Genomic DNA, 18,384 nt, shown 5'->3' with positions numbered 1-18,384 from the left:
GGGCTTAATCCCATTATCGTGAATTAATACAGGTCATTTGTGCAGGTGCCAAGCAAAATACATGTATGTTGAACAGCACGTGTACGATTATATGTATAAAGTACAGCTAGAAAAGATTAAATTACATATTTTGCTCTGACCATAGTAACTTGAAAAAGAATTCAAAAGAAATTGCTGTATGGTGTGGCTTTTTGGTGCAGGTTCAAGAGATGGCTCCTTCATCAGAGAATGACAGATCTAAGAGGTGAATGCAGCAGACTAGGCAAAGCAGCTCTCTCTGCATGACTTCTCTTATCCCCTTTGCGGTTCTTCATCCCTTCTTCAGCTGTTTTGTAGCAGGCTGGAAGCCCTGGGATGGTGGGTCCAGCTTGTTTGTGAAAGCTGTGGCTGTTGCTTCACCGACCATCTTCTCAGGCAGAGCTCACCTGGAGAGCTGGGGTGGAGTTGGCCTTCCGTCACGCGGTGGCCACTGAAGGGCTAAGCTGAGGAGTTTGGGGGCCTTGCATGAAGGGAAACAGGCTGGAGCATCACGCACAGCATCTGCGGGGGTTGGTAGGAATTTTATCTGTGTGAAGCCTGCTGAAAGGGTGTCGTTACTTGGGGGAATCGTATTTGAATTCAGACAGCTGTGGGTCAGGCAGTGCCAGGCACTGTGTAGCATCGTTTCTGTCCCTTCAGGCATTGCTTCTGTAGATGAGTTTCCAGCTCAGAATGCAGATTTTGATCTCAAACAGGTTTTTTACCCCAAGAAAAAGAAAAAAATTCTGCCTTTTTTTTTTTTTCCCCTTCCCTTTTTTTTCCTCTTGTTTGATATATATTTTGTGCTCCTCCAGGGACAGGATGCTTTTCCTTAAGGAGATCTAAAGGCTTCTTCCAAAGTGAAGGAAATGGTTCACACATAGAAAAAAAGCAGTAACTTAAAACATGTTTTCTCTTTGTGGTATTTCTCATTTTGAATAATAAATGGAGATTTGGAATTTAAAATATAAGTATGTAGATATTTTTGCAGCAGTGTAAGTAAAATATGAGAGCAACTTTAGTTGAAGGACACAGAAGGATTTTGTTCATTTGGAGATTCATTTAAAACATTTGAGAACTCTGTCATCTCTGCAAGCTGTTAAATTCCCGAGTTAAATCCTAAAGTCCTTTCTGATTTCATCCAGGGTGAAAATGATGATGGGAAAAAATACCTTTTTAACTCCCCGTTAAATTTGTTGTAGTCCTTGCCTGCTTTTACAGCGTGGTTCATGTCAGAACAGCTGTAATATCTGCCTAACCTGTGGAATTTGGTCCCGCTGTTGCTACAGTGTCCTGATGCCGGCCACATTATCTCAGCGCATAGCTGCTGTCTGCAGTAGGATTCGGGCTGGATCCCCGTGCTTTTCCACAGCGTGTGTATGTGTATCTGGGTGTGCGCCCAGCCGAGGGGGTCCGTCACATTCTGCTGCCTGCTCCTCTGCAGAATTTGGTGCTGTGCCCCATCTCTGAGTGTCTGGGGGGAGTGGAAATGCCTGGAAATCCTGGCATCGCCTGGCCAGCAAGACCTCTTGGAAGTATGTCCTGGTTTCGGCTGGGATAGGGTTAAATTTCTTGCTAGTGCATACTACATCCAAAACACAGCACTATACCAGTTAATAGGAAGAAAATCAACTCCATCCCAGCCGAAACCAGGACAAAGTACCAGCTGAGATGAGGGCATGTATGCCAAGTGGCCGGCCAAGCATGAGCCTAGATAGCGTCAAGGGGAAGGGGCACAGCCTTGAGGGCGTGCGTCCTTCTTGTTTGGGGCAGTCTGTCGGTGAGGTCTGCCGTCGGTGCTGTAAGCTCCTTCTGCGCCCGCTGGTGCTAATGAATGCTGAAATAATCAGGAGTGGGGAAGAAGCTTCCTCCTGCTCGTGACAGCTCAGCAGATGGGTTTCATTTTATCAAATTGATCCCCGGGGGTGGTATCGCACACGTTCGTGACTTGCAGATGTGGTGACTGTCATGGTGTGTGTCTGTGCTTGGTTACTAGGTAGGGGTCAGATAGCAGCCCCGAGCTCTCCAGCTCTAAAATCTGGGGAAGAACTGCAGGCTCCTGGCTTACTCCAGAGCATGGAAGACTCAGTGGCCAGCCCGCTTTGCCACACAGCTTGCGGGTGAGCATGTCAGTCAGTAAGCCACTTCGTACTAGTTCTGGACTGGATGTGGTTGATGCCAAGAAAATCCATGGAAGTCATCCAGGCTCCTAGAGAGATGGATATCTTTTCTCCCTAAGGCCTCAGGGGTAGCTATACTTGTGGGAGCAGTGAAAATCATTAGCCAGCAGAGGAAGTTCACCATTAGAGCAACACAAATGATTGATTTCTCCATCACCAGCCAAATGGAAAAGTCAGAGCAAAAAGAGGTTCATGAGTGATTATTTTCCCTCCCCATAAAATAAAATATCCATATAAATCAGTTTGTCATTGACTGATATAACTGTTTGTTGGGGAGGGGGAAAAGGTGCAATTTCATTTAGAGAATTTTTATATGTGTATTTTTCTTTAACTTTCAGGTATACTTCTAAATGAAATGTTTGAAATAAAAAACCAAAAGCTTGAGTTCCAAAAATACCGAAATGAAGACAAGATTTTCTTCCTTTCTTCCCTTCTTCCTTTCTTCCTTTCTTCCTTTCTTCCTTTCTTCCTTTCTTCCTTTCTTCCTTGCTTTGCTGAATGCAGCATGAATTTAGAATAATTTCAGTAGACCAAATACTGCATATTTTAACAGATAAGATATCTATTACAAAAAAAATTGAACAGCTTGACTCGGGCAGTGTGGAGAGCAGAGCTGCCACAGGAGCTGAAGAGATTGTAAGAATCTCACTCCTGTGAGAGACAAACATGATCATGAGTCTCACTATGTCAGGAGCAAGTGCAAACTCACTTGAGCTTATCTTCCTTCTTTTCGCTCCCCAAATGGGCACACCATGAACTGCCAGATAGCACGGTGGCCAGGTAGGCGTTTGTTCCATCCCTCTGGCATTCATTCCATTTGATCCATCCCTCTGAACAGTCATGTGCAGATTATTTCTGGGAGTTTCCTACTCCTGCACAGTTGAAGCCAAGCTGTGATTTATTATTATTAAAATCAAAGCAAGAATTTTAACAAGCAAAACATGTAAGAGATTGACATCCCTTTCATTTTTGCAAGCTCCGTGGCTTGGCAGGAGAAGGTGACCAAGAAAGCAGTTCAGGGAAAGCAGCTCCAGAGAACTAACCTTTAAATATGCATACACTTCTGTGTGCTCCGTGTTCCCGTGTTCTGTCCTAGTATCATTGCATGGCTGCATTACTGTTGTGCCTTAATCTTTGAAGTCTCTTGTGAAGTGACTTGTACCAAAATCATCTACTCTCTACCTGGGCTGCACACACTGCAGTCTGTCAGGGAACAGTACCTTTGTACTCTGTTTTCGTCTTTAATACACGGTTCGTCTCTATTCCATAGCTAACGCAATATTCTTCATATTAATACGTTATCCTTTCTGAGCATAAAGCAAACTACATCTATTGTTTTACCTTTGCCCTGTTCTGACATGTAGCGGAATCCTGAAATAACTTGGCCTTTCCGGAGGCTGGTTTTACTTTGCATCTCTATTAAAAGCTGTAGTAGAGCCACGGACACACTTTGTGCCCCTCACCCAGGGAACACTGCTAGCGGGGGCTCCCGGAATAAATTATTTTTGAAGCGGGGGGGATTGTGCTTTGAGAGGAGTCAACGTGGACACTGAATTTTTGCAGCATGGTAGCAGGGCTGTAGAGCTACAGCTTCCTGACAGCACTGTCTCTGAAAATAGCAGCTGCAACACATATTTTAAAATGGTAAACCAGAACCAGCTTTCTAGAGAGCTGTGGAACACGACTGTGGTATTCACTGTTCAGGGAGACTACGCCGGCTTTTCCAGCCCCAACGCTGCAGCATAGACAGATATCTGCATGCTTGTTCCAGGTACTGAATTGGGGCTTTCTGAAACCCTGATGGAGCTTACGTGGCTGCTGAGAAAACTCAGCTGGATGCGTCTTCAAACCTGTCAACACCTCTGCTGTCCTGTGCTCATTCCAGCATGTCCTGGCTAAAGGTGGCAGAGGAAAAAAGCCACGGGCTTGGAGGCAGGGTGATGGCACAGGGCAGCCAACTCCAGAGAGCCCTTAGTGTCCTCAGGGATGAGCTGCTGGCAGGTTCCTGGCTTGAGGGCTGAGACGATGGGGAAGGCTGGCTCCATGCAGCACCTCCGGGCATTTCTGCTCTCTGCCCTTTCCCCATGGAGTGGGCTGGGCCGTGAGATGGGGGTTAATGCTGGAAACAACATCATCTACTGAATGGGGCTTTGCAGCTCTGTTCCCTCTGCTCTGTGGCTTTGGGTTTGTCCCTTTCCCCCAGTATCACGGGGAGATGACTGCACTGCTGTGCCTGGTGTCCCTCTAAGGAGATGCTGTACGGGGTTGTGCTGCTCCTGGCAGAGCTCTAAGTTTGGAAGAGTGTCAAGCTCTTGTACAGACCCTGGCTTGGGTCGGGGCAAGGGGAGGTAGCAATAGCAGCTCCTCTCTTTTCTCAGCAGCGTGTGCATCTGTTGTACCTGAAGTTGTATGTGGGAGGAAGGGGGGATTTTGTCCAAGGGACACCTCCTTCAGAGTCTGCCTTGCATCAGTGCCCCCTTCTCATTCAGCGTTACCGAGCACAAGGATGAACTCTGTTTTGGATGGTCCTTGGCACCATCATGTTCCCAAAGAGAAACCCTCAGCTGGGGACCTGTGGCACTTCTCTGGCCAGAAGGAGGGCAGCTGTGGTGAAAGGAGGGGCATGGTTATGCTGCCGCCTGCCCACGCTCCCCGTCTTTCTTTCTGGGGCCTTTTCAGTGCAGTAGTTCATGTTTGGAGTGCTTGGCTCTATTGGTAGATGTCAGAAAAGTGGGGATGGGAAATGGCTGGTTGCCTCCAATGGCAGGGAGCTGGATTTGAGGATGAAGATCTAGGGCTAGATACAGCTGTTATGGTGATGGAGAGCAGAGAGCCTCTCCCTCATCACACAGCAGCATCCATGGAGCGCACTGTGCAGAGCTCTCTCCCCGTGGCACTCCTGTCTCACTCTCCCTACAGCGGCGTGCTCTGTTAAGGGGATGTGTTACCTCCAGTGAATGGCTACGTGCTGTGAACTGGCAAAATATCCACAGAGAAGCAATATAATTCTGTTACTTGTTCCTCTTTCCCAGCTAAAAGCTGATTGTGGTCATGATAAAGATGAAAAAAACCCAAAACGTTCCTTTCTTGAAATATTTAAGCATTTTGGATTGAAATGAAGGAAGAAAAGAGCCAGGTCTTGGGGTTAATAGAACATGCTCACTTAATTGATACTTATCTAGAACAGCATAGTTTGCAGTCCGCTCTCCTTGCTGGCTGCACAGATAGTTTCTTTGCTTAGCAGTTGCCACCCATATTGCCTGAACTGCCAAATAAATTTCCTTCATTCTCCAAAGCAAAACTGCTTGCAAAAGGTCAAGCAGTATGGGACTGCTGCAAGTGAAGCCAGGCTACAAAGAGCCAGTCCACATCTTCCAGAAAATTGAAAAACAGGGAGAAATTAGCAAAAAGACACAGCGGTTTCGGCTTCCAGGGACTGGCTTTGGGTTGGGAAGCACATAGCGGTTGCTGAAGGATGCTCCCTGGGGACTTGGGAGCCGCTGGGCTTCAGGAGATGCAGGGATCACACGTTGGCAGGCAAGGGGCTTGGAGCGTCCACCCGCTCCCGCGCCGGTCCTTTCCCTGGCACAGCTCCTGTAACCAGATCCGGGTCAGAATTGCTGGCTGCCTGCACCCTCCGCCTCAGTTATCGATCTGCAGCCGTTCGTGCGGGCATCCTCTGGTGACCGACATCACGGTCTTCTGGGGATTTTCTGTGGCGGTGGATAAAAGGGCTGGCAGAGCATGCGGTATAACTACCAGTGCTCTGCTGGCTTTTTATAGTTTGGTTTTATGCTCTTTGGTACAGGGTCTGCCTGCTGGGTCTGCCTGCTGGCTAACACACAGCTTCATTATTGAGAAATTTATAAACATTTGTTTTGGCTTTTATTTCATTTCCTTCTGTGCCACTTGTACCTTCTCCGCTTCCTTAAACATTTATTCTACTGTTTTTCTTTCTGTTTATTCAAAAACACAGCACTACTTGCTATTAAATAAATTTCAGGTTTTAGAGCTAGAGCCCGATAGCGGCTCCTGAATGATTAGAAACCACCAGGTGAAGTTTCAGAGCTCCTTCGCCCTGAGCCCTCAGGCGGCGAGTGGCTCCTGGGCAGGAGCTGTGTTCGGAGACCTGTTGGAGAGGCAGATTTTCTGTTTTCGCTCCATCTGCACTGTGTCATCCTGAGCACACGCATCCCTGGGCAGGGAGCTCGCTGTTTACAGCTCTCGTCTGAGACGGCGACGGGGCGACCGGTGAACCTGCCTGTCTCGCTGGAGTCCTTGGGGCCACCCAGCAGTGGGAACGAGGTGTTTGTAGTGAGATACGAACCATGAAACACCATCCTTATTTAAAACAGAGCTTTAGGTGGAATGATGGCTTTCTTACACTGTGAGTGTTTTTATTAGGTTGAAGGAAACCTCTGGCTCAGATGGAAAATTAAAATCATTCTGCGGGTAAAAAAAGGTCTATTTTCACAAAACAAAAGGAAAGAAGAAAGAACTTTGAGTCACATGGTGGGTTTTGGCCATTTTAGCATGACTTTGCTCTGTGAAGTGTAATGTTGTTTCAAGCCAGAGTGGCACAAGCAGCACATTTTCTTTATGAATTTGGGTGTTGTGTAAGATTTGTCGAAATTTAGTGATGTCATAATTTTGGGTCAAAAAATGCTTGCCAACTGCTATGGGAAGACTTAAGCTGCATTAGTGCAATAAGCAAAAAAATTCCTATAGTATAACCCAGCTGATTCAAGCTTTAAGTTTTCCACATCCCAGGCTCATTACCTGTTAAATAAAGAAGTCTCACACCTCTCATCCCTTTGGAAAAATGCTGAGGGAGTGCATGAGGGAGACTAGCAAAAGGGGATGTTATTGGCTGGTGTTATTAAATGTTTGCAGAGTGACACTGTGACCCAAATTTTCCCCTGAGTTGCCATCCAGTGATTGCCCAGGGCTGTTCTGTGTGCTGCTGTTGGTAGGACCAGGTACCCTCCCCAAGACCGATAGCATCTTAAGTGATTAATTTCTGCTCAGTGCTTGTTGATAACATGTTCTGTCCATTTTCTATTTTAATAAATTTACTTTTCTAGGCATGCGGAGCGGGGTGGAAGAACGATGTAGTCATTTCTGTAGTGTGTTTTGTTTGTGTGAGTGACTTCTCGGTGTTTCTGCAGTATTTCAGGCCTGTTGGATTGATGGGGGGAAGCGGAGAGATTTAGCGTCTGAGAATAGCACAAATCACAGCGCCGTGGCAGGCGTGAACAGCAGGGATGGCGTCTGCTCTGCTCATGTGAGGACTATTAGTGATCTAGTGCCTTGCGTGGGGCACTTCAAGGTGAGGGGAGCTGGGCACTCTGTCGTGGAGCCCTTCAACAAACTTGGGGTGCAGAAGTGTGATAATGTCACCAAGTCGTGGTCTCCTAGAAGCAAGGCTGAAGGGATCCTCAAGGTTGAGTAGTCCAACCGCAGCCCTGCACTGACACCAGACGTACATTCCCCAGACAGATGTTTTTTAACCTGTTTTTTACATGCTCCCATGGAGCAAATTCTAGGTGGAAAGAATTTCCTAATATCCAAACCAAATCTTTGTAGGAAACCAAGAAGAAATCTGCTTAATTGATAGTGAAGAGGTTTTATGTTGCACATTGGAGTCAACAAAACAAAACACAGCCTTTCTAACTGTACAAGCGGCAAAGCGCTGCCACAAGACTGCCCAGGACTTCTGACCCATCAAACAACTCCTTAGGACGCGTCTGGGTAACACACGGCCCTGTAGGAAACCCTCTCCCCCTCCATCCCCGCTTGTAGGGTGCTGCAGGCATTGGGGAGAGGGCAGAGCTGGTTTTCCCTTTGTCCCTCCTGCCAGCTCCAGGCAGCAAAGCCCAGCAGGCGGCATCTCCAGGCATCATCCTCCAAGCCTGCCTTCCCACCTCCCTTGGGGACAGCGTAGCTGTGGCCCCTTCTTTGCTGGTATGAGCTTGGGCTCAATCATCCCTCAACCCAAAAGGTACCTTGCAGGGCAAGGGTACCTGTTTGCTAAATCTTCGTTCAGCACTCGAGCTCTCAGCGCCGTCGTGGGGAAGGTGTAGATTTTACTCCTGATGTTTCCCCTTTGTGGGCACCCACTCAGGAGCTGGTGCAACCTATGGGGGCCAGGGAGAAGCCCCGGTGAAGGGGCACACGCTCGGTTGGTTCATGGAGTCACGTTTGCACCCAAATGAAATGCGCTCTGTGATTGTGGGCTCACACATAGTATTTATGCTATCCCCTGTTTCACTCTGGGTGAATATGCTGTAATTTTGGCTAATTACACAATACGTCAGGAATAATTGCAGGGTGTTCCTCAAAGTAAATAATATATCTTGCATGCTTTGCTATCCATACTTATGAGCATGCTTTAACCTTCGGTAGCCAAGGCATTGACTGTGCTGGAAAATGACAGCTTAGGAGCTGTAGCTACAACTTCTTTTCTATTAAACTTCTCATTTTTTTTAATTCCCTTATCTGAAAAAGCTCACCCTGCATAAATTCTGGAACAGCTGTATATCTCTCCTTTATGCTTTCTGTTCCTGTCAGGCTTTGGTTTTCTCCTCATCAGAGCTCAAGTCAATACAGGTGTAGAAGCTTGCTCTTTAAAGGGACATGTTTTGAAATTTTGGCTGCTGGTAAAACACACGGGATCAACAGAGCAACACAAACCGTGTCCTGGGGGAGGCAAAGACAAACCCAGGGGCGTAGCTGTATGAAGAATTTATTTTTTAATTCTCTGGTCAAATAAAAGAAGGTTGTGGGGAGGAGGGGATTCAGATCCAATGCAATATTTCATTCTACTTAAAATGAAACTTCGGCTTTCATCTCCAACTCTTCTAATATCTTCTTTTTTCATCAAATTTAAAAAAAAAAAGTCTCAAAAGAAAAAATCAGAAATTTTACCCTTTTCAGATCTCCTTTTTTTCCCCCATTAATGAGATGGAGTTTGTGTACAGCTTCAGCTGCTCTTATTCTGAATTTTTTGTGACAATTAAAGTACTGAGCTGGACAATTTCACCCAGAGGTAGTCAGCAATTCTGTGCCAAAATAACTGGTGGCCATCAGTCATCTTCCATTTGCCATCCCATTGCTTTCACCTGTGGTGATCTTTAGGGGCCTCTTTTGGCCCTGCAGTGCTGGAGAGGGCTGTCTCGTCCTTAGCTTGTGTGCAGGGACTGCTCAGAGTGAGCAGCTCATGTATGATGTACATTAGTTTGGCATTTACCTTCTAGGAAAACCCATCCAAGACTTTGGACCTCTTTGTCCTTGAGCCGTGGACCTTAGGTGGCTGTCACACGGGGTCAGGAGCTTGGAGAGCGAGTGGCTGCAGGGTGACTTCTCTAAGTCCTAACATCCATAGGCTCCTAGGAAAAGGGTGGTCTGGGAGTGACATGTAGCAGTGACCCCGTGTTGCACCCCCCGTTTTCAATGCTTTATATGACTCCTTTCCCTGCCCCTTACCTCGGACTTCTATTAACATCTGTGTAAAGCTGATTCCCTGGGTACGGGAGGGCCTGCATAAATGCCAGTGCCGTGCGACCACATCCTTTCCACCTACTCTACAAGTGAGAAATAGACTTCCCTGGAGGGACTCATCTTTGTAAGAGCAAAGCAGGCGTAGTGCAGAGCTTTGCACATGTCTGCTCCTTGGTAGAGGGGTGCAGGCAGGCAGCTGTGCTCAGTGCTGGAGGGCTAATTACTATTCCTCCTTGCAGGCATCAGCACAGAAAAGGAAATCACTTCTCTGGATGCTCTTTTTGCCTGCAAGGTGCCATTCTGCTCTAGTGACTCACTGATGGTGACAGGAGGCGATTGCTTTGATGGGTGCTGTCATCGGCTTGAGACCATCATCCCTCTGAGTTAGGGAAATGTCATTTTCGGAAGCTTGTCCTTCAAACACAGAGGCCATCCCTCTCAGCACAGCCTGTTATTTCATGTAATGCATCCTGGAAACACCAGTTGTCTCTGTCTAGTTATTAGCCCTGGGTGGACATATTCACACTTGAGACGAGTAAATACACGAGTGTGCCATGCAGCCCTATTGTCCCAGAGTAATTTTCTTCTCAAAATAAATTCCCTGTAATTGGAGGGTGACACTAACCCTGTAATCACGTTCAACTGGAGCTGGGCATGGCATTTATTCTGCATCATCGGGAGAGGAGTTGGGATCAAATGTTTGGTGCCCCCAGAGTCACAGACCTTGGGAATAAATTTCTTAGCATCAGTCAGTCAGTCTGTTTACATCTCTCCATCCTACTCACAGGCTGGGTGATGTGCCCGTGTGTTAAGCTGAATGGTTGTATCTAAACAAAGGATTCGTGGCAGCTTTGCAAGGTGGGGCTGGATGCCTGGCTTTGCTACGGAGCCCTCCTGGTGCTTGAGCAGCTGCTGTTGCCCCCTGTGATGTGACCTCTGTGCAGGCAGCCTGAGGAGGTGTCCAAATGCAAGTATCCACCAATGCTCCTTGCCTCCTTCGGCTCTGCAGCACATGCATTCGTTTGCCCTCTCCCTACCTGTTCCTTGGGATGCTACAGGCTGCATAGCCCGGTCCCTCCAGCCACCTACTTGTGGGCTTCCTCCAGGCAAAGCGTGTCCTTCTGCTCCAAAAAATTTTGCAGAGTTTAGCCATGGAAGCCACGGAAAACATTTTGTGGGGCTGGGAAACGTCCTCCTTGCCTCTGCCTGTGTGCTTTTCTGTACTCAGTGACTCTTGTGGGAGCTGAAAATGCTCAGCACTTTGCAGCAGGATTTCCTACCTCCGCACCCAAGTGACACAGTTGAAGTGTCCTCCAGGATCCCCGCGTGTGGCTCAAGAGGCTTCGACCTGCTTCGTGCATGACTCACTGCAGGTGCAGTCGCAGACACTCGTGCGCAGTGTCTGCTAAAGGCTCACCCTCCGCCCTGGTCACAGCTTGGAAGAGTTGGGCAAGGTGTTCGGCCGGGGGAAACACACCCTGGTCTTCAAGGGCAGCAGCTCCTGTTGCAGCTGCAAGTGCTGTTATTCCTGAGCTTCCCAGTTTGGGTGGATTCAGTGAATCAGCGTAGTGAGTTGAGCTATTAAACTTATGCTGACAGTGATGCATTTAATTGGAGACAGCCACTTACTTCATCTTAACTCCAAACACCCTGGAGAACTTAGCACCTCCTGGATGGGAAAAAACCCCAACATTTTTCTCCCTCAGTTTTCCATCTTCTCTTTCTCCCCGAGTTCTGTGCTGATGCCTGTCACCATAGTAATCTGCATGGAGCTCACTGATGCATTTTTGTGCCGAGTTAATACAAGCCTTCATTAATACTATACTTCCAAAGGAGGGATTTTGCTGCTCTTCTCTGTCTGCATGTGTTTTCAGTATTTGGCTTATCGAGTATTCTGGAACCCATCCTTTTCAGGGGAGAGGAACTGCAGTTTCTGCAATGGCACTTTAAACATGAAGTTAATATAAGTAAATTAGGAGCAGTTTACGCTCTGACTTGAATGCTGGTTTTGGTGCGTTAAGGATTTGAGTGCTGGTTGGGCGAGTCATAAATCAACCTCCCATTATGACAGCCGCAGCCTGAACGGGGGAAAATAAGAATAATGGAATGTGTAAATTCCGGGCTAAAATGTTTAATTACAATAAACAAATATTTAAAGAACATTTAGGTGAAATATGCTCCTGAGATGTATTATAGGTCCCTGTTTGCAGTCATGTCCTCAGCAAAACGGTTGCACAGGCACAGAAGAGAGTCAGCGGTATGCCCAGCCATGGTTCAGATCAGGGCTGGAGATGCTTTCTCCCTTTGTCAGACCGATGTCCTCAAAAGGTACCAGAGGGGCTGTTTCGGGAGCCTGCCGCTGGCATCTCTGACAGCCCTGCTGTGCTAAGACCAGGCAGAGGTGTTGAGTCAGAGCATGTCCTGCTGCAGAAAAAGAGAGCAAACAAACAGGCAAGTCTCCTGTCGAAATTACGCAGTAGGTATCTTCTTCTACCTCGTTGCAGGTTGCTGAATATAAAATGGCTGCTTGCCATCTGAGCTAGCGGAGTCCTCTGTTGTTTGACAGCTCACTGAGCGGAGAACAGTAACCCCAAGAGCTTCAGAGTTTATGCCATAACTAACAGAGAATATCGCTGGCACCCAGCACAGTAACTTCTAGAGTGGATTTAAAAGCAATTCTGTAGCAGCAGCCTCAAGTGGAGGCCTGCCTACCAACCGGAGCATCACTATGAGTTGCAAGAATCCTTGGAGCCAGTGGCTCAAATCCCTGAAAGGTCACTAAGCCCTTCATCTTTTCAAGAGATCATTGAGAAGCAGCCCTTCTGAGATCCCTCCCATTAGCTTGGAGAGTTCACCTTAGGGTGTGAGTAGGGTCTTGTTGAGTCCCTCGAGATTTCCCAGCCCAAGGCAAAGTGAGGTCTGGCTTGCTGCACCCTCAGGGGATCATATTGCTGTAATGAGAGGTATTCTGTGAATTGCAAGAAATGAGGCCGTGGCAGACTGCCTTCCGCGATGGAGTCTCATCTGGAAATCAGTGTTGTGCCCTACTCCTTGGTCCTCCAAGAGTGCAAGGTTTGGATTGGATTGAGCCACCCTACAGCGCTTGATAGAGTAGGGCAACGTGCGTTCCTCACCGTGAGTTTTATGCTGCTGCATGGGGCCAGATCGTGTTTGTGCTGCTGCTTTGCTGATGGGAATAAGCAAGAGTTAGTGTCCTCAGTGGGGCTTTGCTAAATGCAGCATTGGTGCATAACCTCATAGGTCCTCTCTGCCTTAAGGGGAGTTACCCTGCTTGTGTGTTCTCCATTTTCCAGTTAATGGGACAAGTTCTGTATTCACTTTAAATAGCAGAACTAAAAGAAAAGGTCATTAAAGAGCCAGTGATATTTCTGATAGGAAGCGTTTCTGCCAGTGTCCCTGCCAGAGCTCTTGCTCTTTTCCCCTAAGCACACAGTGAGTATCTTCAGCAATGCCTGTTGTTTGAGGGATGTAACTCAGTGGGGTAGCTGATTTGGGCATGATCCCCTGGCCTTCTGTGAGTGTGTCCCTGGAGATCAAACAAAGTATGTGTGAGCACCCTGCACTTATCATGTCCTTGGCAAGCCCCAGGAGAGTGAAAATCGCTGTGTAGCTGTACAGTAAGGCAAGAAGCACAGCAGCTGATGATGAACTGAGATGACTTTAAGGCTCAGCAGCAGGACAGCTGAAATGAATAATGGCAGCATCACATTACCATTTGAGTAGAGACAAGGAGATTAGAAATCAGATCATGATTTAGTTAGCCTCAGCTGTGTCAAAGGGCTCAGAAAGTTAAAAGCAGGGCAGGCAGAGCTGGTGAGTTTGGCCTGTGAAAAGGGGAGTAAGCAGGATGCCCTTCAGTGGATGTGCAGTGAGCTGGTCTCTGGATGACGGCTCTAAGAAGGGTTATTAGCTGAGGGCCCTGTCTTCACCCTAGGGAAGAACCCCCAGCCTGGCAGACGCTGCGGACCAGGAACAGAGCCATGGCTTAGCTCTTACTCCCTCTTGCTCTCACTGGTCTGTTCTGCACTGTGACTGTGTCCATTGGGGATGCTACCTGGGGTGATCTTCTCCTCCATCTTCTGGGAGCACCAGATTTGAAGGATTTGAGCTCACTGCATCAGCGTAAGGAGAGGGTCTGCTGAGCTTTCTCCAGCACCCTCCAGCCCTGAACAGCTGTGTATGAGCAACCAGAATAGGATCTTTAAAGTAAGCATCCTAAAGCATAACAGTATTGCTTATAAAATAAGGGTAAAAATATCCTGTTGTATATATTGCTGGGGAATCCTAACAGCATGGGGTTTGCACTGGGAATACACACTGCGTGGAAATCTCTTGTGTTTAGTTGGTACTTTGGGATCAAGGCAGTCATAACTTCTTTCTTAAATCCCTTCTGAAATACTTGACTTTGTATTTAGGGAGATGCTAAGTTGGTGCTGAAATCTTGTCCATGTTAGTTCAGTTCCATTTCTGCAGGGAAAGCTGCTCCTACAGCAGAATAGAAGAGTGTATGGAGGAGCCTGAGTGGGAGGAATAGGTTTATCCCAAGTGCGTTATGCAGTATTGCTCCTTTAAAAGCGAGAGGATCTGAGTTCCCCCTTGCTGTGCAGGAATGAGGTTAGAGAGGAGGTTTGAGTTTGATTCCTGGTAAATTCTGTGAGTTACAGAAATGCTCATGGCAGGGTTTGTGCTTATCTGTGCTGCATTTTTTTTTGCTTTGTTATGGTTTGCTTCTTTCTCTTGCTGGTTATGGCCTGGAGCAGTATCATTGAAGGAACTTAGACAAATAAAAGTATCAAGGTTGTGAGGTTTTATTTTAATTTTTTTCCCCCCAGTGCTCCAATAAGCACTGGGAATATTGCCTGCTGGGAAAGGTTTCTCTTCCTTTTTTTGTTGCAAAGCTGTGAAAAGTTCTCAGTCTATTTCATTGTCTTTCTGCCTTCTGTTCTGACTTATCAGGGTGTCCCACCATCCTTAATTGACAAGGAGACCCACTGGTTTTGAGATTTTTCTACAAACTGAGGTTTTCAACATGATTGCTGCAGCATAAGGGATAGCAATGCTGGAAGACTGTGATAAAATTGCTTTGTAGATGGAAAGAAGTGATATTAAAATACATGATACAACAAAAGTAGGGAGTCTCTTAAAAGTCACGTGCAGGGTTTTGCCTCTGGGCTAGCAGGAAGAGTCCTGTCCTGTGATTATACAGTTCCCTCTTCAGGTAGTAACTCTGTAGTGAGTTTTGGGGAGAAAGATGGGTAAATCAGTGTTCCTTTTTGGAAGCTGCCTTCACCTCAAATTTTGTCTGTAGGCCTCCCAGCCACATTGTTTGCTGTATGAATGACAAATTCCAATATCTCACTTTATGCCCAGACATAAGACAGGAGATTCCCTGGTAGGAAGCAGCTCTTCTGCCAGCTGTTGTCACCGGTGCACATGTTTGTGTTCGAGCTGGTCCCTCTGCAATCAGTGGAGAGATACAGATGGCTTCAGGACTCTATGGACCTGGCCTGGCTTGCCTGTTGATTTTTGGGATGCAAAGGGAGCCCAGTTCAGGTGTAGGCGTGGCTGTACCAGGTGAGATAAATCACCTATTGCCCTTAACCCTCCTGGGCTGTGCTCTGTGTTAGAGGAGGGAACTTGGTGCTGGCTGTGCATGTCTCTATGCTGCTTTTGTATTTAGTTCAGGTAGGCACCCAAAGGTGCAGCTGCTCACCAGCACTTCTCTCCTGTAGAAAGAGACTCAAGGAAATGCAGAAACCAGGGAAGGAGAGATCTGTATGTCTCCAAAGTGCTTTCTGATTTTTTGGTGTCTGGAAAAGGCGTTCATTTGCTGGCGCTGCTTCCTAAATGAGTCTGGGGAGCAGGGATGCTCCTGCAGAAGAGGATCTGTGCAGCGCAGAGAGACGGGGACACTGCTGCTGTCAGACTGTGTTAGGGCCAGGAGGAACATGGTGGTTTTGTGTACGGCTTAGAGCTCTCTGCTTCATTCCCCTTGAGTTTTATTTTGAGTTTGGGCGTGAGCCTCAAACTTCAGCAAAACCAGGTGAGGTCAGAAGAAAAAGCACATGTAAGATAAGATTTTTCCTTCAACCTGTCCCAAGGCAAGTATTGACTCAGAAAAGCCTGGGATTATGAAGAGGGCAGTTGTTAAAGCTTGAATCAGACCTGACTGTGTGTTTATGTCAGATCAGTAACAAAAAGGGACGCTGGGGCTTTACCCCGTGTTTTACTGTGGTGACACTTAGCCTTCTGGTGCATCAGCATTTGCATCTGTAGCATAGATGCAGGGGGGACCTCAGGGGATCTTTGGTGCTGTTTGGCCAAACTCTAAAAATGACATGAAGCTACTAACGATGAGCAGATTTGCTCTATATTTCACTCAATAGGCTATTTAGTAAAATTGGGAGAGGTTTTCATGTCCTTCCAAAATCATTTGCATGATTGAAGTATAGTTTGCACCCTGAAAAGAAGGAAAGGGCATTCTATCCTGTAGCCAAATCATCTTCCCAAGAAACAGGAAAGAGTCAGGCTTGTTTTTTATCTCCACTTATCTCCACTCCTCCTATCCTTGAGGAGCTTTAAGACAAGATCTCCCCCCTTCCCCACCACACGAAAGCCTCAGGCTGCAGGAGCATCTTCTAAATCTCTCCTGCTGGGAGCTCTTCCATTTTGTGCAAAGTACTTAAACATTAAAATTTAACCAGAGAGTAAAAATGAGGCTAAGACTCATTCAGGGATTCAAATGTAGGTTTGTCATATCAGAGAGTGCCTATTAGTGCCTTTACTATTGTGATATTAGATAAAAGGGAGGAAGGGAACAGGTTTGAGGAGGGTGGTGCAGTCATCTGTGCCTGAGAATACAGCTTTTCATTTCCTCTAGCTTTGATGTGCTTGTTAGAACAGCAAGTTAAATCAAGCTTCTGTGTTCAACAAAACAGATATTTCATTTTGGTAAGAAGAAAGCAAAACACTTAGCTCAATCTAAGTCTCAATTTGACATATTGGGTTGACTGATGTTAGCTCTTAGTAGATGGCTAGTACAATTGTACTTATTTACTGTCCCAGAGTTGTCTTGCTGGGAGAAAGCCTGCCTGCAGTCTACAACACTTCGGTTGCTATGAAATCACTTTTTTAAGGCAGCATAGAAACCAGATGATACTGATTTATTCAGCAGCTTTTGTAGCTATGAAATAGTACCTGACTCTCCCCTGGCTGGTGGATGGGTTGCTGAAGCTGAAATCCTTTGCACCTGCAGCCTGTCTGCATCCAAGGTCCCTGCTTTCTGCAGGGGGGGGGTTGCCTGTCAGATGCGCAGGCTGAGAGTGCCATCCTCACATGGAAGTTGTACAGCGCGGGGGGGAATTGTTAGAGACGGGGGCTCCTGATGGAAACACAACACACAACGTGACCGGAGTTATATAACGACTATGGCTTATTAAACAGCCTCACTAGAGGCACGAAAGATGGGAGGCTGATGGAATTTTATATGCTACACTGGATTTTTTCATGTCTATTGGGCCAGCAATAACTAGGTCTTATTTACTTTTGGTGGGTGGTCACATAAAACTACAAACTCCTGTCACCTAAGGAAGGTCTCTGCCATCCAGCTAGCGTGTCTGTTCACGTGTAGCCAGCTAGCTTGCCTTCTAGAAGCGATGCCTGTGACAAATTTTAAGACTTGCATGATTAAAATTGAGTTTATTTTTGACCGCTTAATTTGTGTTTGATCAGTTGGACAGCAGGGAGACAGGCAGTAACGCTGCAGACCCCTGTCATGTGAGTTCAAATTGTTTCTGCGTTGTTCGTGTTTTCCTTTTCCTCTTCAGCACAGGTATAAAGTGTTGCCAAGGCATTAGGGAAGCCTCTAGCCAGTCCATGGCTGGTTCATGATGTTACAGGGGCTGGGAAAGGACCCTGCTAGAGGCAAACAGTGATTCTCATCTACCAGAGTATGTGGCATGTGTTTTGGGAGGGAGGAACATGCGGGATTTTAAAACAGAGGCATTTTAAGGTGCCCATAAATGCTTCAGAAGACATTTTTTGAGGTGTCTTGCCTCTGTTCCTTTCAGGATTTTTGCTCCCTGAGTCCCACACGGTTGGACTCTTGCAGCCTGATTCAGCACTCGGTTACTTTGGTTTTACATCCCTATAATACTATTGATTTAAGCAGATTTTCATTGGCATAAAACTGGAACTGCACGATAATGAATCAACCATACAGAAAGCAAGGTAGTTGGCTTCACAGCCAGCATAAGAAACAATAAGCAAATTCTTTGCAACACTGCTAGCAAATATTCTTCTGAATGAGTGGCATATTTAGAATATATAAGTTGTCTAAAGACTTTCATTTGGTAGGTAACTTTCAGCTAAGCGATGTTCCATAAATCTATTACTTTCTGCTGCACCAACTATGCATTGCATTTTACCTGCTCATCTGATCTCCATTTTATTTGCCTGTAAGTCTATGTATCTATGAATATTTTACAACCACGCTAGAAAGGAATCACAGAAAGCTGTCTTATCTGCCAAGCACTTCTACATTTACTCAGGGCTTAATGGGGGCCGAGCAAATTGGGTCTCTTGCTACTTGCTGCATGTTTGGTGTATCTAATAATAATTATTATTTCTTTGCAGAACCCCAGCTGAAAGGAATTGTGACAAGGTT

General features: G+C 46.6%; 1 protein-coding gene across 1 annotated transcript in view; it reads left to right on the top strand.

Moving 5' to 3' along the window:
- The first annotated feature begins 18,172 nt into the window (after positions 1-18,172).
- Positions 18,173-18,384, top strand: part of LOC104078756 (fibroblast growth factor 12-like) — an 83,310-nt gene continuing 83,098 nt past the window's right edge. Inside the window, 2 exon segments of the mRNA XM_009580522.1 lie at positions 18,173-18,381; positions 18,383-18,384. The exon segment at positions 18,383-18,384 is cut by the window's right edge and continues 75 nt beyond it. Coding sequence (XP_009578817.1) covers positions 18,275-18,381; positions 18,383-18,384 — 109 coding nt within the window. The 5' untranslated portion in view covers positions 18,173-18,274.

This window comes from Fulmarus glacialis, unplaced genomic scaffold, assembly GCF_000690835.1.
Source record: "Fulmarus glacialis isolate BGI_N327 unplaced genomic scaffold, ASM69083v1 scaffold666, whole genome shotgun sequence".
Taxonomy (NCBI): Eukaryota; Metazoa; Chordata; class Aves; order Procellariiformes; family Procellariidae; genus Fulmarus; species Fulmarus glacialis.
Note: the sequence above shows the minus strand (reverse complement) of the source record. Positions and strands in the feature narration are given on the sequence as shown.